This window comes from Pleurodeles waltl, chromosome 9 (genome assembly GCF_031143425.1).
Source record: "Pleurodeles waltl isolate 20211129_DDA chromosome 9, aPleWal1.hap1.20221129, whole genome shotgun sequence".
NCBI classification, from domain to species: Eukaryota; Metazoa; Chordata; class Amphibia; order Caudata; family Salamandridae; genus Pleurodeles; species Pleurodeles waltl.
Genome location: NC_090448.1, coordinates 914887830 through 914908837, shown reverse-complemented (window position 1 = coordinate 914908837; position 21008 = coordinate 914887830). Strand labels below are relative to the sequence as shown.

At 47.5% G+C, this 21008-nt stretch overlaps 1 protein-coding gene across 1 annotated transcript in view; it reads right to left on the bottom strand.

Moving 5' to 3' along the window:
* Positions 1-21008, bottom strand: part of PAPOLA (poly(A) polymerase alpha) — an 858334-nt gene that overhangs the window by 370692 nt on the left and 466634 nt on the right. Inside the window, exon 14 of the mRNA XM_069208274.1 lies at positions 6650-6769. Coding sequence (XP_069064375.1) covers positions 6650-6769 — 120 coding nt within the window. The remainder of the gene's footprint in view (positions 1-6649; positions 6770-21008) is intronic.

Genomic DNA, 21008 nt, shown 5'->3' with positions numbered 1-21008 from the left:
CCTGCTAAAAATAACAATACTTTACCTCCCCCAGGAACTGTGTCCACTTTTAAAACAGCTATTTGTGTTTTATGTGAAAAGTATATATGCTACTGTAATTATTCAAAGTTCCTAAAGTACTTACCTGCAATACCTTTCAAATGAGATATTACATGTAGAATTTGAACCTGTGGTTCTTAATATAAACTAAGAAAAGATATTTTTCTATAGCAAAACCTATTGGCTGGATTTGTCTCTGAGTGTGTGTTCCTCATTTATTGCCTGTGTGTATGTACAACAAATGCTTAACACTACTCCTTTGATAAGCCTACTGCTCGACCACACTACCACAAAATAGAGCATTAGTATTCTCTTTTTGCCACTATCTTACCTCTAAGGGGAACCCTTGGACTCTGTGCATGCTATTCCTTACTTTGAAATAGCACATACAGAGCCAACTTCCTACACCCACCAAGTGAGAAGACACCTGGAGCTACCGGAGCCGTCCTGGCTTGGCAGTTCGGGTTGGACTGTTCCCAACGGGAGCAGGGTCCAGACTGATTTGCATATGGCTGGGTCCAAGCTGGAATGGCACGGCAAGCAAAAAACCCAAAAAGAAACGGATGGATTAAACCCAGATCTGTGACTGGGGGTTTATGTTTGATTTGCTCTGCATTCCGTCTATCATCTTTTGTTTTTGCATTTGTCGCCCCAAGTGGGAAGGGTATGCCCAGACGTGGGTCCTGTGCTTGCTATGCCAACAGATTCAAGCTAGCCTGGCTGATGAAGGGTGCAGGGTCAAGACTGATTTGCATATGGCTGGGTCCAAGCTGGAAAGGCACGGCAAGCACAAAAAAAACAAACAAAAAAAAAACTGACGGATTAAACCCAGATCTGTGATTGGGGGTGAATGTTTGATTTTCTCTGCATTTTGTCCATCATCTGTTGCTTTTGCAAAGGGTCCACTGAGGCAGCAGCCACCCAGGAGGAGGTCATCATGCTCAACAAGGACAGACCCATCTCCCCACCAAGTGAGAAGACACCTGGACCTACCGGAGCCATCCTGCACCAATACCCAGGGTACTGGACACATTGCAGCGACCACTGCTTGTTTGAGCCCAACGCCGCAACCAGAGACAAGCCATAGAGGGACATCAGTATTGCAGAGGCCAGCACCGTGAGTGGACCAGCTGCCTTCGCTTGTCCCCTTCCTGCAGGTCCAACCGACAACAGTGGGTGCCTTAATGAAGGAGCACCAGACAACCAAAACCCACTGCACCAGAGCTCCACAACAACCAACATTGTTCCACTGCTCCCAGGATCCCCCACGGCCACATCCCCTGTTGGGAGCTCCCAGACTTGTCCCCAAGATCCTCTCTGCAGCCTGTTTCCAGGTGGCCCACCTCTATGCCAACCATGCAGTGCACAAGGCACCCAACTCACCCAGCCCTCTGCACTCAGACACCCCAGAGTAGGTAAAACTGAACTGCTGGTGTTCCTTGTGACCTTGCCTCCCCAGCACCCTACGACCTGAAGGGATCTCAGAGAATCAACAGAAAAGGCCTTTACGCAGTAAACGTACTTTGTCAAAAGTAAGCCCTTTACCATTTAAAAGCGCATTTGAGTCAAGTTGTTACTTGCATAAATTGATACACTCCAGCAGTACTTACTTTATTTGATGTATTTCTGTGGTTGAGACATTCTATAAAAGTAACTATTTTTCTAAACAATGGTCTTGAGTTTCTTCTTCAGTGTGTGTCACATTTGACTATACAACAAATGCTTAGCACTACCCTCTGATAAGCCTAAACTGCTCGCCTACTCTACCACAAAAAACAGCACTTGAGATCATTACTTTAACCCCTGTAAACCAATAAGAGTCACCTGGATTATCTGCATAGTATACCTGTAATAAAGAACCAATTTTGGCACTGGTGGCCCCCACTTTTTGCCTAGTATTCAATGTAATTTTGACTGAAAGTGCACTGGGTTCCTGCTAATCAAGTCCACAGTGCCAGAACTCTTTCTCCAAAAACTGCATAGTCGTTTCCCCAATTGGCAAACCGTTTAGCACTCTCTGTAAGTCTGTAGTATATAGTAACCCTGGTACCTAGGGCAGGGCAAACTAATAAGGGTCCCGAAAGGCCGCATCACAAATTGTGCCACCCTCGGGGACCCCCTGACCAAGCACTGGGCAGGCTGTCATTGCAGGCTAAGTGTCCTGGTGCATAAAAAAGTTAAAACATGACATGGCACACAGCCTGTGTGCCATGTTCCCTAACACTGCATGTAATATATGTAAGTCACCCCTTTAGCAGGCCTTACAGCCTTAAGGCAGGGTGTATTAAAGTACATGTTTGGGCATATCTGCATAAGCAGATATGCCCCGGCCATGTCTGTCGATTCTCAGGCATAGTAAGTGACCAGGGAAGCCATTTTAAACACATGCCAGACGCTGGTAGCTATGAGTTCCCAAGATGGCTTCACTGAAGATAGGGATGTTTGGCATCAAACACCTCATACTGTCGAACCTACACTGATGCCAGTGTTGGATTTACCAATACATGTACCCAGAAGGCACCTTAGAGGTGCCCCCTAAAAACCTGAACAGTTTAGCCACCTTAGCCACATTTAAACTGCTCCCCCCCCCTCCTCCTCTTGGGGTCCAAAGACAAAAGCCTGCACTGGGCAGGGGTGCTGACATCTCCACCAGGCAACACAGACATTTCAGGGTGGAAAGCTTCAAAGGCCTAGCCGCCTTTGTAATGCAACCCAGGTCTCTCCAAATGGCGGAGATGACCAACTCCCCTGAAGACACCACTGCATCCGTCATCACCGACCCGAGTGGGAGTGGACTTCCAGTGCTAGCAAGTTCCCCAGCTGTCTAGAGTCCGAATCCATTGTGGCTTCACCCTTCTCGGACTCGCTGAAGATGCCTGCAGCCTTTGCACACAGGCCCACTCTCCCACAGCTTCTGTGGTGAGAGAAACCAAACGCCTCAAACATCCACCCCACCCATCGCCACGGACCGGATGTAAAGTGGACCCCTAGTGTCAACAAAATCCTCCAGCTCTCCTGAACTCGAGTTCTCTGTGGTTTCCCCCTTCCTGGACTCCACGGTGATGCCTGCAGCCTCAGACCACAGGAAACCCCAACCGCAAGTCCTCCTGGACAAGGAAACCAGGCACCCAAGTAAACCCCTGCATCCGTCGGCCCTGGTGAAGAGAACCAAAGTGCACTTACATTCCTGAGCACCCCACTTTTGCAATTTACCTGTTGGTTGTCCCCGACTGCCCCACCCAGCCAGAGCCTGCAGCCTACATCTACAAAGACCAATCCGCATAGAAATACATTGGGCTTCCGGCCTCCCTAGTGCTGCTCAACGTGACCTGTTGGTGTGGTCCTATCCCACGCCCAGTACTAACCTTAAATCTACAAGATTGGTCCCTTGAGTCTTCATTAAGTGCTTGTTTGCTGAATGTGCTTTCCTTCCATAGATTAATGTTGAAGTATTCTGAAATTGCAGTGTCAATTTTTGTAAGTGAAAAGAATCTATGCTTAAAAACTTACCCTACAAAGAAGTTTTTGGGTTTAAAGTATATATAAAAAGAAGTGTTATTTTGTTTACATTCGTCTCAGATTTATTGTTTGAGTCTGTCTCTTAATGCCTCTGTGAGTACAATAAATGACTAGTACTACCCTCTGATAAGCCTAAATGCTTACCTACCTACTACCACAAAATACAGCGGTGGTCCTATCTACTTTTGCCTCTGTAAATCGATTGGGGATCCACTGGACTCTCTGCACAGTGTACTACTTTTTAGTGCACTATATGGAGCCAGCTTCCCACAGTCCCCTTACATTTGGTACACTATATAGATAGCTTTCCGCAATGGTCATATAGCAGGTGTAGTCACCCCAGTGTACGTAGCCCATTGACCACTGCCCTACACTTCCCTAAATGCAGCTAAATTGAGTATTTAAGTGGCCCAGTGACACCAGGAACTCAGATTCGACTGACTAAAAAAAGACGAAGGACAAAGAAATGCCGACCAGCACAATAACTGCGGACTGAGGACTTTGGAGTTGTCGGGACTGGAGCAGGTAGGCAGGGTTTAGCTCCAAAGACCCGACTCATCCTGCAGTTGTGCATCTCCAAAAGCCTCAGAGGCCTGCCAGCACATCGTCAACCAGCCAGCATCTCCCATGGAGTGGAGGAGCCACTTCTCTGTACCAGCACGCACCAACTGCATCTGCCCAGCTCCGCGGTTTGCTGACGATCATGTGCACCGGGGGAGCATCTCACTAGGAAGAGGATCCATAGAGTCCAGAAGTTTAGCCCCGTCAACCCATCCAATCTTCAAGACACTCCCTGCACCAATACCCGGAGAACTGACGACAGTTTTAAGAACCAAGCCTTGTTTGCGTTCAGCTGGAACACCACCGCAAAAACTCACCTCAATGTCGAGGGACTCTAGTGGCCAGCTCCACCCCAGAAATTGTTCAGCTGCATTTCTTTCCCCTCCTTCTGCAGGTACCCCTAGAACCAGAACCTTGCAGGCCTCTAACTCACCAGCCCCCTGGAAAAAAACACCTATGCACGGAGCACACTAGCCCGGGGTCACTGAAACCAACGGTGTCTCTGTGGAGCTGAGACCCTCAAGAACTCATGTCTCAAATCTGACAGCTGTATTTTGGGTACACTTTAAAATCGCTAACTCGAAAGGTACTTACCTGACCTTGGTGTCTAAATTAATTTAAAATTCTGGCCTATTTTTCAAAATTGGTCTTGAGTTTCCTATTTAACGTGGGTCTCATTTATTGACTGTGTTCAATAAATGCTTAACACACTATCCTCGAAAAAGCCTAATCTGCTCACAAACACTACCACAAAAAGAGCATTCAGGATTATGAATTTAAACCCTATAAGTCAATAAGGGTCAACTGGACCATCTGCGTGGTGTACTCCTACATTGATACACTACATATATAGCCAGCTTCCTACAACGTAGATGATGGCTGTGTTGCAGACTGACGTCTCTGACTACAATTTAGACAGGACAACTGACAAGAAGTCAATAGCTCTGAATTGTAACATCTTTTTTGGGTAGGCAGACCCTCTCTCCTTTTTTAATGCCTTTTCTGATGAAGTATTAGCGTTAACCTTCATGTAGTTGGATACAGGTGCTTAACAGGTTAAATCTAGCTGAACGAGCTCGAAACATTCCTATTTTTTGTGCTGCCTTTGTGAAAGTGCTGTGAGGGGCAGTGTTCACAGAATCACCCGCAGACAAGAGAAGGTCACCATCTAAGAGAAAATTGTTTTTCTTTCGGAGAAAAATCAAAGCCAGTCTCCATTCCTTAGCTTCAAGCATTTCAGAGAAGAAAGTATTACAGTTGTTACAATAAGATGAAGAATAAAGACAAAGTGCAATGAGTGTTCAGATCATAATTTTTAACGTTTTGCCCTCAGTCTAAACAATATTTGAAGAGAGATCTTTTCTCTTTTTCTGACGGACACAAATGTTATCCCTCTCCGGGACAAAGTCTAAAGCTCTAAAAACAACTGAAATATCTCAGTTTATGCAATCTTATTCTAGGGCTAGCTGACGCCATGGAATACTATACAGAAGTCAAATATCGCCTAGTAGCAAGGTTTGAGGCACAGTACTGCTCAGGGATTACCTCTCCCATGACGTGTGATATCAATCTGAAGCATTGTGGCTTCTAGAGGGAACATACGCTGTCACTTCCAACTCACTGGCTTAAGTCTGGGTTACATCAAATGTGGTAGATGTGCTAACAAATACTGTCGTGGGGTCTCTAGTCATTTTAACACTACTATTTAAAGCTACCAGGTAATCTCAGCCTGATGAATGATTGGATAGGCAAATTTATGAAAGATCCTATGTGGAAGAATCACAGTTGTGTTAAGGACAACCTCTCACTGCAGGAGCACTATTCTCAAAGGGGTACAAGCAAAGTCTGTGATCCTGAACTATAAATATGCTGCCGAAACCACAAGTCACATCATAGCTTTATTTCAAGAGGCAGTAGCGAAGCCATCCCCTCAAAAATAAAAAAGTACACTTTTTAGTGTCCCACTGGCATCACATAACCAACAAAATCAAATCGGAAGCATCTACAGTGGGCTTACACAATTGCTTAGCTGACTTAAAAATCACAATCACGAAAACATATGTATGCGGCAAGACATTCAGAGAGATATCATTCCAACAGCTACACGTTGAGTCTGTGGTTAAACTATTCAATACAAATATCTTCAACAAACAATTACTTTTCTACAAAATAATTAGACAGAAGAAATACTATAGAATAATAAGGAAAAATTGTAAAAACTCAAGAAAATTCACTGAAAAATCAGGCAAGGTTTGTCAACCAAAAGACCTCCATACTCACATTTGCTCTGTGAATGGAGGGGGTACAGAGTACAAGCTACCTTACGCAGTAAATTATTTGCGGTTTTGAAAAAAATATATACAGATTAATTCAAAGCAACAAGAGTAAAGGGAAAAGGTTAAAGGCCGTAGCCAGGTTCTATGCAGCATAAACATTCACAGTAAGCAAATGAGAGTTTACCGACGATACGGATCCAATTTAAAGGTTATTTTCTTAAAAAACACTTATTTATATTTAAATCATGTCTTACTTTTCAATGTTATCCTTGGGTGCTGGAAATGATTGAGGGTTCACATGAGCCAGTGTAATAAATTCATTTTTCTCCAAACTGCCAACGAGAATCCGGATTTTTGACTCCACCAAGCCCACCCTAAATGAAGATGGTGAAAGAAAATTAATGTTTCACTTCTATTAAAACATTATCATAGGAAAATAACATCAACATACATTTTCAAGGAGAATGTCTGGTTGGTAATAACATTATAGGTTCAATTTCTCACACAATTGTACCCTTTCCTTAATTTTTAAAATCTTGACTTTACTAAAAGAACGTATGGAGTATGTGGAAAACATAATCTGTTTTTATTAAGATATTAGTGGGAAGGGAACTGGGTCCAATAATGATTCGTGGTTTGCAAGTACTTGAATGAGAATGCTATGTGTGTTTCTTTCTGGAAACAATAGGGAGATTTAAAATGTTAGTAATTCATCCTTGCTCTGCAGATTTGTTAAAGAGCATTTATCTATCAAAGTCAAATTTTACTTTAGGTTGAATTCCAAGAATGTTCAGCATTTCAAAGGGACTACCAAAAGTGCTTTAGTACAAGTAAAACAAAATGTGTGAGAAGAGGGATACATCTGGGCTCACTTACAAAAAAGAAACTCAGATGTGCTTTCAGATATTAATGTAGGCTTAGTGAATGGTCCCTAGTATTAGTCAAACCTCCTTGCAAAATAAACACACAAATATACCCAGAAAGACTAGTGCTGGAAAACCTTACTTGCCTGCAACAACCTGTTTGCAACTTGGTGTGCTGTAGATTCACCCTCTGAACACAGTCTTGCCATTTAGTGCTTGGCTTAGAACATTACACATGACATTTGTTCAAAGACATGCTTTTTGTTTTGATGCAACTTGTGACACCTCCAATAAAACTTTTAATACACCAGGATACAGACTCCACTTTGCATTACTTTTTTTGCATCAGGGTAAAGAAGTCCCTCTTTTTCGATCGTCACCTCCAACTTTTTGGACTGATGCTGCTAATTTTTCTACTCAGAGCGTGCACACTGAGGCCTGCTAACCAGAGCTTTGTACCAGTGCCCTGAACCTAAAACATTTACATTGAATATACCGAATGGGCATAGGCTAACTGTAGGAAACTGGGCTTCTTTGCCGATGCTCTCCCCCCCCCCCTCCACTTTTAGCCCCCTTTTAGAACTAACAGATGCTAGTTTTCAACTTCGACAGTGCACTGATGCCTGCTAAACAGACCTCAGTGTAAGTACTCTTTCCTCAAAAGCAAGGTATATTTAATTGTATACAATTGGCACAGGACTTTAGCACCCTTGTAAGTCCCTAGTAAATGGGTACCCCTGGTACCTATGGCATGGGTACTAAACAGGGTCCTTAGGGGCTGCAGCATATCTTATGCCACCCAAAGGGAACCACACAATTTGCACAGACCGATAACGCAGGCTGTGTCAGGGTGCAAATCCTGAGTGAAAACTCAACATGGAATACTCATTGGGTGCCATGCCAAAGTCACTTCATGCATTATATGCAAGTCATCCCTACAGCAGGCCTCAGTATAATACATGCAAGGACATATCTGCATGAGCAGATATGCCCCTATGATGTCTAGTTCTATTCCTAGACATTGCAAGTGACCGGGCAGCCATCATGCACTTGACACTGGCCAACACGAGTGAGCCAGCTACATGATGGTTGCATGGAAAATAATGTTTTTTGGTATCAAACACCTTCCCTTAATAAATCCATACTGATGCCAATATTGGATTTATTACGATATGCACCCAGAAGGCACCTTAGAGGTGTCCCCTGAATCCTACTAGTCCTCTTGTGTGCTGGCTGACTGGTATCGACCAGCCTGCCACCACAGATGAGTTTCTGACCCCTTGGAGGAGAGAGCCTCTGCTCTCCAAGGTCATAAACAATGCCTGCTAAGGAAGGAGGTGTTATCACCTCTGTCTACAGGATGGCTAGTAAACCTCCAAACCAAGACCAGGGACTTCAAAGTCCCTGCCGCCTTTAGTAAACGAACCCCAGATCCCCTGGGACCTGAGAGAGACAACCCTCCCCTGCCCTGAAGCCCACTGGCACAAGGACAGGCGGGAAAATTGGCTATGCAGGAAACGTGTTGTACTGCCAGGCTGGGGACACACTTCTCTAGGGTGCAGGATGCTGGCTCATTATATAGTATATCAAAATGAGCTATACAGTGTAAAGTGTCCAGGAGTTCCCTTAGTAGTGGAAAGGGGCTTGTTCTAGAAATTCCAAGGGACGGTATTAGTGGGCAGTGTGCTCAAGCAGCCTTAGGCTTACCAGAGAGGAGTGTTAGACATTTACCATGGGCACACAGTCAATAAATAGCAAGTATCTTTACATAGGTTTAGGCACCAGAATCAATACGATCAGGTACGTACGTTTTGCAATAGAAATGATCACAGGTTTGAAAATTCAACACAGTGACATTTTCTGAAGCTGCAATGTTATTCTAAGGAGAGAAAAACAATTACGCAAACAGGTACTTTACAGCAACTTAAAAGACCAATCTTTCGGACTCAAGGTAAGTATGGGATATGGTGTTAGGCCCTACCAACAGGTCACCTCAGACAGCACTGGGACAGCCAAGTTAAGTGGTGCATTTGGGTGTCTGGTGCTCTGTTGCGAACCCCAGTTCCCCTGGGACCCGAGAGAGACAACCCTCCCCTGAAGCCCATTGGCACAAGGAGTGAACACTGGCACAAGGAGTGAACATGGCACTGTGAGTCTAAGGGGATCGGTCTGGGCAAAAAGGTGATGACTGGGGGACCAGTCGGGGTGAACCACAAAGTGTGCTCAGTTCTTGCTATGCTATGCATAGCATAGCAAGAACTGAGCACACTTTGTGGTTCACCCCAACTGGTCCCACAGTCATCACCTTTTTGCCCGGAGGTCCTCTTCTCCTCAGTCTGGGGCATCCAGATGCAGACGGTTTTTGGACCGTCTGGCTTGAGTCACTGGTGGAGGGGAGCCATAGAAACAGGCTGCAGGCATGGTCTGGGGGTCCATTCAAACACCAGGGAGCCTCTTCTCCTCGGTCTGGGGGGTCTGGGTGCAGAAGTGCAGTGGAACGTCAGATTGCCGCCACTGGAGTTGGTCGTGGTTGAGGATGCCATGCACAAGGAGGCTGCAGGTGTCTGGGTAAAGATCACAATGGGGAAACCCACAACGGACTTTGTTTCTGGAAAGGCTGGGGACCACACTGGCACCGTTGGCCCACTTCAATCTGGCTAGGGGGCACGGGTGCAGCAGTGCTGTCTGGTATCTGGTTTTGGCAGTCCGGAGTCCTCTTCCGTGTTTGAGTGCCTGCAGGGATGCAGGGATGCAGGGAAGCAGGGATGCAGGGAAGCAGCTCTGCTACTCAACAGGAGCTCCTGGTGCTGGGGTGAAGGCTGGCTGTCTTCCTAGCCTTTTCGAAGTTTCAGCATCTGAAAGACGAGGTGCCTTTCATGCAATTGTTGAAGTCAGCAGGCCAGCTTGCAGGGTAGGCGCAGAGTCAGTCACAGGTCTTCAGTTCTTGCCTTTTGCATCTCTGGAGTGTCCTTCAGGTTAGCAAGATCTGATTTTCTGGTGCCGGGGGCTCCCCAAAATACTAAATTTAGGGGCATTCAGGGGAGCGCAGCATAGTAGTCAATGGGCTACTTACCCTTGGGACCACTATGCCCCCTATATGACCATTTCCTGTAGGGAGTGAGCATAACCATGCCCCAGAGTTCCGAATTAATAAACCCATCACTGACAAAGGTGAGGGTTTATTATTATGAGATGTTTAAAATGAAACATTCCTATGTTCACTTAAAAAAAGGCTTTCCCTGATCAATTACTATGTCTAATTGACAAAGACAAAGCAGGGCATATCTGCTTTTGCAGATCTGTTCACCCATGTAAAATAATGCACCCTGTCTTGCGGTGACTTACGTATACAACACGCAGGGGTAGGAGACATGGCACACAGGCTGTGCGACACGTCATGTTTTCAATTTTAGCTGCACCATGACATGCAGCCTGCAATGGCACTCTGCACGTGCTAAGTGAGGGGGTCCCTGAGGGTGACAATACATGCTGCAGACCTTGGGACCCATTTTGTTACAATGCCCTAGGTACCAGCTATACCATTTACTAGGAACTTACAGGGGGCCCCAAACATATTGTGAATTGGGGAACAATAGCACAGCTTTAGGGAAAGAGATCTGGTACTAGGGACCTGGACAGCAGAAACCCAGTGCTCTTGCAGTCAAAACTGCATCAATTACCAGGCAAAACGTGGGGGGTGACCATGTCAAAAAGGGGCACTTTCCTACATAGGGTGACTAACCTGAAGAGAACATGAACTTAGGAATTCCACCATCTTCTGTGTGGTTGAATTAGGAAGTCTGGGACAGGGTGATGCCCACTCTCCCAAAGAAAGTGAGCATTTAGGGGGTTTAGTGACCCCAGGAGTAAGCAGACCATAAGCTACTACCCCTCACTCTCCTTAACACCCCTAAATTGAGTATTTAGGGGACCCCCTGATACCAGGACTTCAGACTTCAATGGACACAAAAGAAGTGGAAAAAGAATACCACTGACCCGAGAAATGAAGAGCACAACTGACTTTGTGCCAGCCCTGCCTGCTGCACTCAACCCTTGTGTAGCAGCCTACTCATCTTGCCGCTGTGCAGACTCCAAGAAACCAGGAGGGCTGCCAGTGCTTCACTAATTACCAAAGAAACTCCCTTGGAGTAGAGGAGCTACTTCCCTGCAGCGGCAGGCACCAAAAGAGGCAACACTAATACCTTGGGTACTGGGCCTCTTGCAGCAGCCAAGGCTTGTTGTGTCCAGGCCAGGCACCAACTCAGAGGAAAACCGACCTGCACGTCAAGGGACTTCAGGGACAGTGAGACCTGTTTGTCCCTCTTCAGCTAAATTCAGCTAAACCCAAGACAAAGAGCATCTGACGTCTGCCACATGTAGGAAGTTGGCTCTGTATATACTATCTCAAAGTGAGAGATAATGTGCACAGAGTCCAAGGGTTCCCCTTAGAGGTTGATAGTGGCAAAATTAGATAATACTAATTCTCTATTTTGTGGTAGTGTGGTTGAGCAGTAGGCTTATCAGGAGGGTAGGGTTAAGCATTTGTTGTACACACACAGGCAATAAATGAGGAACACACACTCAAAGACTTAACTCCAGGCCAATAGCTTTTATATGAAAAAATATATTTTCTTAATTTATTTGAGAACCACAAGATTCAAGATTTGAAGTAAATACATAAAATACAAGGTACTCCACACAGGTAAGTAAGGAACTTTGAATTAAAGCAGTAGTACACACAGTATAGGTTAAAATGGCAATAAGCTATTTTAAAAGTGGACACAGTGCACAAATCAACAGTTCTTGGGGGAGATAAGCATGGTTAAGTTTCTGAGGTAAGTAAAGCACTTACGCAGTCAGTCTCCTGGGCATAGGCAGCCCACCGTTGGGGGTTCAAGGCCACCCCAAAGTCACCGCACCAGCAACACAGGGCCGGTCAGGTGCAGAGGTCAAAGGAGGGCCCAAGACACTTTGATGCCTATGGGGAATAGGGGTGCTCCAGTTCCTGTCTGCAGGCAGGTAAGGGGGGGGGACACAAACAGGTACACAAAACACACCCTCAGCGGCACAGGGGCTGCCAGGTGCAGTGTGCTAAGTAGGTGCCTGGTTTGCTATCGAAAGCAATGGAAGGACCCGGGGGTAACTTAGGCGATGCAGGCAGTGCACAGGGAGGGTTTCTTGGGCCAGCCACCGCCTGGGGTAGGAAGAGGGCCGCCTGCTGGTCATTGCTGCACTGGTGATTGGTTCCTTTCGGTCCTGGGGGCTGCAGGTGCATTGCGTGGTCCAGGTGTCGGATTCTTTGTTCCAGGCAATTGCAGTCAGGGGGAGCCTCTGGATCCTCTCTGTAGGGGTCCAGTGGGGTCGTCTCAGGTTACTCACGAAGTCGCAGTCCTCCTTGCAGTGTTAGTTCTCTGGAGCTCGAGCCAGGGGTGTTGGGTGTAGAGTGTGAAGTCTCACGCTTCCGGCAAGAAGAGCGAGTTCTTTAAAAGTTGCTTCTTTGTTGCAAAGATGTTGCTGTTGTTAAACAGTGCATCTGTTCTCTGGAGTTTCTTGGTCCTTCGGGTTCAGGGCAGTCCTCTGTGTCCTCAGAGGTCACTGGTCCAACTGGATGTGTTGCTGTGCAGGTTCTTTGAGTCTGGAGACAGGCTGGTAGGGTTGGGGCCAAGTCAGTTGTCGTCTGTCGTCTCTGCAGGGCTTTCAGGTCAGCAATCCTGTGTGTAGGTTACAGGAATCTTATTTCCTGGGTTCTGGGTCGCCCCTAAATACTAAATGTAGGGGCGTGTTTAGGTCAGGAGGGCAGTAGCCGATGGCTACTGTCCTGGAGGGTGGCTACACCCTCTTTGTGCCTCCTACCTCGGGCGAGGGGAGCACGACCCTAATCTGGAGAATTTCTAAAGGAAGGGGTCACCTCAGATCAGGACACCTTAGGGGCTATCCTGACTGGTGGGTGACAACTAATTTTTTCATTATCCTCTCCTGCCTTGCCGCTAAAAGTGTGGGCAGTGGCCGGAGGGGCGGGCATCTCCACTAGCTGGGATGCCCTGTGGTGTTGTAACAAAAGGCATGAGCCTTTGAGGCTCACCACCAGGTGTTACAGTTCCTGCAGGTGGAGGTGAGAAGCACCTCCACCCCGTACAGGTTTTGGGCCTGGCCACAGAGTGACTAAGGAACTCTCTCTCTCCCCATGTGGCCAGAAACTCGTCTGGTTGTGGCAGGCTGGCAGAAACTGGTCAGCCTAGCACTAGGAGTCAGACTGGTTTTAAGGGGCATCTCTAAGATGCCTTCTGGGTGCATTTTACAATAAATCCCACGCTGACATCAGTGTGCATTTATTGTGCTGAGAAGTTTGATACCAAACTTCCCAGATTTCAGTGTAGCCATTATGGAACTGTGGAGTTCATGTTTGACAAACTCCCAGACCATATACTGCACTTACAATGTCTAAGGTTTTGCTTAGACACTGTAGGGGCATAGCGCTCATGCACATATGCCCTCACCAGTGGTATAGTGCACCCTGCCTTAGGGCTGTAAGGCCTGCTAGAGGGGTGACTTACATATGCCACAGGCAGTGAGAGGTGGGCATGGCATTCTGAGGGGAGTGCCATGTCAACTTAGTCATTTTCTCCCCACCAACACACACAAGCTGAGAGGCAGTGTGCGTGTGCTGAGTGAGTTGGTCCCCTGGGTGGCATAAGACATGCGGCAGCCCTTAGAGACCTTCCCTGGCAACAGGGCCCTTGGTACCATTTACCAGGGACTTAACTGGGATCCTGCTAACAAGGACCCCAGTGACTGCTCTCTCCCTCTAAATTTGATTGCGTAGGACTTTACACACCCCCACAAGTGGCATAGTGGTACTCCCATATAAGTCCTAGTAAATGTAACTTAGGTACCCAGGGCATTGGAGCACCAGGGGTTACCCCTCAGGCTGCAGCATGTATTGTGCCACCCAAGGCAGCCTATGCAAAATGTGTCTGTATGCCGGCCCATTGCAGTCTGTGTGAAAAGGTGCATGCACCTTTTCACTACAGGTCACTGCACCAGGGCACTTTAAGTCACCCCTATGCCAGGCCCTCCTGGCCCAGAGGGCAGAGTGCAGGTACCTGTGTGTAAGGGCAGCCCTGCATGAGCAGAGCTGCCCCAACAAACTCCAGTTCTATTACTCTGGACTACTTAAGTGCGGGGAGGCACTTTACCCATGTACTGGACACCTGTGTCCAGCTACATAATGGTAACTCCAAACCAGGGTTTTTTTGGTACAAAACTTGTCGAAATCATACCCAAATACTGTTGCCAGTACTGGTTGTATGATTCCATGCATTCTGGGGGCTTCTTAGAGCACCTCCAGCATTGCTCCTACCAATACTCTAGGATTTTCTGCTGCCTTCCCTCAGGTTTCTGTCCTCTTGCTCCTTGACCAGTTCAAGCAGAGAAAGGCAGAACAAAGGATTTCATTTGGGAAAGGAAGGCAACACCCTCTACTTTGGAACAAGGTTCTGATAGTTTGGAAGGGGTAGCCTCCCCAAGCTACAGGTATACTTTGAAGGGCACATTTGGTGCCCTTCTTGCAAAAACGAGTTTGCACAGTCCAGGTTATCCTGGGTCCGTGCTCTGGCATGGAACTTAACAGAAAGGGGGTTGACTACTCCCCTGTCCATCACCACCCCAGGGGTGGTGCCCAGAGCTCCTCCAGGTGGCCACTTAATTCTACCATCTTAAATCCAAGGTGGGCAGAGGCCCCTGAGAGCATCTGATTGGCCAAGTCAGGCAGGTGACTTCACAGCTCCCTCCTGAAAGGTGGTCACCCTCCTAGGTGACCAGTCCCCTTTCCTGGGCTATTCAGGGTCTCCCTCTCAGGTGGGTCGTCAAATTCGACATGCAAGATTCCAGCAAGGCTCCTCTGCATCCTTTTCTTCATCTTCTGGCACCGGGACTGCAACTGGACCCTCCAGGAACTGACAATCTGCAAACTCAAGCAACGACTCCGCTTTGCAACGTTGTTTATCCGGCTCCTTCCAGCAACTGCAATATTTCCCTAGCTTTGCATCCTGTGAGGGCGGCGGTTCTACAGCCTGCACAAGAAGCAAGAAAGAATCTCCCTTGGAGTGAAAGTCACTCCTCTGCATCCGCAGGTACCAACTGCAATGATGACCAGCTGTGTGGATCTTCCCTCCTCCAGAGCTGCACGGATCCTGCATCACAGGTGGTGGAGGTGGTCTGGCGTTGTCCCCTTGGTCCTCTCTGCCAGCTGTCCAACTTGGGAGACGGTGAGCCCTTGTCTCTCCTTGCAGATCAGTAACCCTGTGCACTGCAACTCTTGCAGCTACCAAGGCTTGTTTGTTTCTTTTCCAAGGGATCCTCAGGCCCTTTGTAGCCCCGTCCTCCAGCTATATTCCTGCAAAGCAGTCTCCTCCCTGCTGCTCCAGCAACATGCGACTTCTTTTCAGGTGTGCTGAGTGGGCCTCACTACAACTCCAGTGCCTGCTGCCAGTGGGTCACCTGTGGGGGCCACCTCCTCTTCTTGTGACTCTTTCAGCTGTTGAGGGTCACCTAATACTCCCTTCCTTGGGTTGAGTCCTCTGGGCCTGGTTGGTCTTCATCCTTGCAAAACCACCTTCTCTGACTCTTGCATTTGCCAAGGCTTCATGGTTGTTTTCCAGCACCACTGACTACATAACAACTACCGACATAGGACATCACTTATATCACTTCTGGAAGTCCTCTACTGCTCCTGTGCTGCACTGCTGATTTTCTTCATCCACTGTTGACCTAGTCCTGCATTCACAGAAGGGTGGGTAGTAGCTCCTGCAACAGCCAGACACTCCAACTTGAACTGGACTTGGTCTCCTCCTTTTACAGGTTCTCTTCTGTCAGGACCCACCTTTGGCTTCTTCCAGTCTTGTCTGGGTCATGCACAGTCCTTTTCCAAAGTTCTCCTGTGGATTTGGGAAAAAAACAGGTACTTACCTCTTGTGGGGTTCCTAGTTCCTTCAGCTCCCCTCCACTGATTCCACTTCCTTGGGCGAGGGACTGCCTTTCTCATTCCACTTACTTAGTATATGGTTTGGTCTCCCCCTAGGGCCTTCACTATTTGCTATTCTTTTTACTATTTGCTATTGCTTTCAATGCTAATCACTGACTTCTAATATATACATATAGTGTGTTTACTTAACACCCAGTGGAGTATTGCCTAGACAGTGTTTTACTAATTGTCTTACTACAATAAAGTACCTTTATTTTTCTAACACTGTGTGGTTCTTTCATGTGTGTAAGTGCTGTGTGGCTGTAGTGGTATTGCAAGAGCTCTGCACGTCTCCTAGATAAGTCTCGGCTGTTCATCCACAGCTACCTCTAGAGAGCCCTGGCTTCCTAGACAATGCCTACACCTAACTAATAGGGGATATCTAGACCTGGTATAAGGTGATGACACCATAGGTGCTCACCACACACCAGGTCAGCTTCCTACAAGCTCCTCATGGGCTTTCACTTCTCCTGCATGATTGGCAGGCTCCATCCCTCTCTTAGCAGGCAGGCAGGATTCCAGGCGTTTCAGGTCAGGTGAACAGCTTCTAAGAAAACAAGGCTCAGGTGATGTCCCCTTACAGATGTGCAGCTGGCTGTTGGACACCATCCCTGGTTGCACAGCAGTTCTTGGGGTACTCTGAGGGGCACACCTTCCCTTGGTCAAAAAGAACTTTAAAGTGTGAAAACAAGCTGGTCAGTGGGTCCCACTTTTAAACAGTCAAAGAAAATCGATGTGGATCCACTGTCTGCATTTTAAGAACTAGTTTGTGTTGGTTCTCTTATCAAGTGTTGTCCCCAGGCTGCTCTACATCCACAGCCTTTATGCAGAGTGATGCTCCTCACAGCATTTTAGTGCCATATTTGGAGTACCCACAACAATGGTGTTAGCTGTCTGCACCTGGCTGTCATCAGTCACACTGAAGAATGAAAAGAGAAAGGACTAAAGACTGGCCTCAACTAAGTGTTCTTTTTACCATGACCAACAGACTGCTGTCTGACCCTTCTCTCCACCACCTACTAAATAGCAATGCTACAGGAACAATAATCAGAAACCCTTCTCATCAAAAGGACTAATCGTTTTACTAAAGGAGCTCGGTCTACTCTCTCCACACTTCAGTGTCTAAGGCTCCTTTATGCCAACAGCTTCTTGGCTGTCAATAATTAATATGTTACTTACCTTATCTGGTAGACAAAATATCTAGCCACAAATTGCTTACCTTAGAATATTTCCCGGGCATCAGACCAGATCTGGAAATGTTTGAGCGGTCCCTTTGCATGCCAGTAAGTGGCTGTAGGAAGCTTGCTAGGGATACACCATCAAAATAGTCGAGACAACCCTTATTGGCTAACAAAGGCTTAAATTAATAATCCCAAATGCTCCCCTTGTGATAGTATGGGCAAGCAGTTTAGGTTTACCAGAGGGCAGTGTTAAGCACTTGCTGAGCACACATAGTAAATAAATGAGACAGACTCAAGAAGAAACCTGAGACCAATTTAGAAAAATAACATGTTTCCATTAATTTAGATACCACGATCTTCAAGATCAGGTATACACTTCTCCCAGTTAGCAATATTTAAAAATACATAAAATTAAGCTGTCAAGTTTGAAGCTTAAGCCTCAAATGCGGTAATGTTATCCTACGGGAGAAACATACACTGCATAGGGTCACTTGCAAAAGACTTATAAGACTGTTCTTCCGGACTTAAGGTAGGTAGGGCCAAGGTCCAAGAAAGAACCAAGAGTTCAAGTTTACCTTCCCTGATGTGTGGCTGCAGAGCTGCTTCCAGCAGTGGTAGCCTCAAATGCTACATGCTTAAGTCAATGGGAAAGAAACTAGAAATTAAGAAAAAGACGTGAAGTGGTGACTGGGGGACCAGTTCAGCAGAAGCAAAAGGGAGGCTTTGCTCTTGAGGGTCTCTGGACCACAGAGACTGAGTTTCAATGGATTCGGGCTTGAGGGCTCGGGTGCTTTGTGAGGCAGGTCAGCGAGTTTGAGGTTTTCACACTTCTCTGTGCACTTGCAAAAGAGTGGAAACGAAAAAACAGCAACACTGCTTCTGTCATGGAGCTGGCCTCTTGAAGGCCCTCGACATGCAGGTAAGTTTTGGTGGCGGAGGTGTTCGGCCTGAATACAAGCCAGCTTTGGTGCTAGCAACTGGCTGTGGTACCGCGGGTATTGGTGCAGGGAGGGTTCGGGCAGGCTCTGTGTCTCGAAGACTAGGTGGGTTGATGGGGCTAACCTCCTAGGCACTCGGGATCCTCTTCCTGGTGAGTTGCTCCATTGGTGGACCCTATGGTCTGTACAACTGGGGACAGGGCAGTTACAGTTGTTGCTTGCTGGTGCAGGGCAGTGTCTCCTCCATTCCAAGTAAGGCGATGGCTGGTAGGTCTCCAAGGCTCTGGGAGGATGCACAGTGTAGAAAGTTGGCTCTGTATGTGCTATTTCAAAGTAAGGAATAGCATGCACAGAGTCCAAGGGTTCCCCTTAGAGGTAAAATAGTGGTAAAAAGAGATAATACTAATGCTCTATTTTGTGGTAGTGTGGTCGAGCAGTAGGCTTATCCAAGGAGTAGTGTTAAGCATTTGTTGTACATACACAGACAATAAATGAGGTACACACACTCAGAGACAAATCCAGCCAATAGGTTTTGTTATAGAAAAATATATTTTCTTAGTTTATTTTAAGAACCACAGGTTCAAATTTAACATGTAATATCTTGTTTGAAAGGTATTGCAGGTAAGTACATTAGGAACTTTGAATCATTTCAATTGCATGTATACTTTTCAAGTTATTCACAAATAGCTATTTCAAAAGTGGACACAGTGCAATTTTCACAGTTCCTGGGGGAGGGAAGTTTTTGTTAGTTTTACCAGGTAAGTAAGACACTTACAGGGTTCAGTTCTTGGTCCAAGGTAGCCCACCGTTGGGGGTTCAGAGCAACCCCAAAGTTACCACACCAGCAGCTCAGGGCCGGTCAGGTGCAGAGTTCAAAGTGGTGCCCAAAACGCATAGGCTAGAATGGAGAGAAGGGGGTGCCCCGGTTCCGGTCTGCTTGCAGGTAAGTACCCGCGTCTTCGGAGGGCAGACCAGGGGGGTTTTGTAGGGCACCGGGGGGGACACAAGCCCACACAGAAATTTCACCCTCAGCGGCGCGGGGGCGGCCGGGTGCAGTGTTAGAACAAGCGTCGGGTTCGCAATGGAAGTCAATGAGAGATCAAGGGATCTCTTCAGCGCTGCAGGCAGGCAAGGGAGGGCTTCCTCGGGGAAACCTCCACTTGGGCAAGGGAGAGGGACTCCTGGGGGTCACTTCTGCAGTGAAAGTCCGGTCCTTCAGGTCCTGGGGGCTGCGGGTGCAGGGTCTTTTCCAGGCGTCGGGACTTAGGTTTCAGAGAGTCGCGGTCAGGGGAAGCCTCGGGATTCCCTCTGCAGGCGGCGCTGTGGGGGCTCAGGGGGGACAGGTTTTGGTACTCACAGTCGTAGAGTAGTCCGGGGGTCCTCCCTGAGGTGTTGGTTCTCCACCAGCTGAGTCGGGGTCGCCGGGTGCAGTGTTGCAAGTCTCACGCTTCTTGCGGGGAGATTGCAGGGTTCTTTAAAGCTGCTTCTTGAAACAAAGTTGCAGTCTTTTTGGAGCAGGTCCGCTGTCCTCGGGAGTTTCTTGTCGTCGTCGAAGCAGGGCAGTCCTCAGAGGATTCAGAGGTCGCTGGTCCCTTTGGAAGGCGTCGCTGGAGCAGAGTTCTTTGGAAGGCAGGAGACAGGCCGGTGAGTTTCTGGAGCCAAGGCAGTTGTTGTCTTCTGGTCTTCCTCTGCAGGGGTTTTCAGCTGGGCAGTCCTTCTTCTTCTTGTTGCAGGAATCTAATTTTCTAGGGTTCAGGGTAGCCCTTAAATACTAAATTTAAGGGCGTGTTTAGGTCTGGGGGGTTAGTAGCCAATGGCTACTAGCCCTGAGGGTGGGTACACCCTCTTTGTGCCTCCTCCCAAGGGGAGGGGGTCACAATCCTAACCCTATTGGGGGAATCCTCCATCTGCAAGATGGAGGATTTCTAAAAGTTAGAGTCACCTCAGCTCAGGACACCTTAGGGGCTGTCCTGACTGGCCAGTGACTCCTCCTTGTTGCTTTCTTTGTTCCCTCCAGCCTTGCCGCCAAAAGTGGGGGCCGTGGCCGGAGGGGGCGGGCAACTCCACTAAGCTGGAGTGCCCTGCTGGGCTGTGACAAAGGGGTGAGCCTTTGAGGCTCACCGCCAGGTGTTACAGCTCCTGCCTGGGGGAGGTGTTAGCATCTCCACCCAGTGCAGGCTTTGTTACTGGCCTCAGAGTGACAAAGGCACTCTCCCCATGGGGCCAGCAACATGTCTCTAGTGTGGCAGGCTGCACAGACAGTCGGTTAAGTTTCAGGGGGCACGTCTAAGGTGCCCTCTGTGGTGTATTTTACAATAAAATGTACACTGGCATCAGTGTGCATTTATTGTGTTGAGAAGTTTGATACCAAACTTCCCAGTTTTCAGTGTAGCCATTATGGTGCTGTGGAGTTCGTGTTTGACAAACTCCCAGACCATATACTCTTATGGCTACCCTGCACTTACAATGTCTAAGGTTTTGTTTAGACACTGTAGGGGTACCATGCTCATGCACTGGTACCCTCACCTATGGTATAGTGCACCCTGCCTTAGGGCTGTAAGGCCTGCTAGAGGGGTGACTGACCTATACTTGCATAGGCAGTGAGAGGC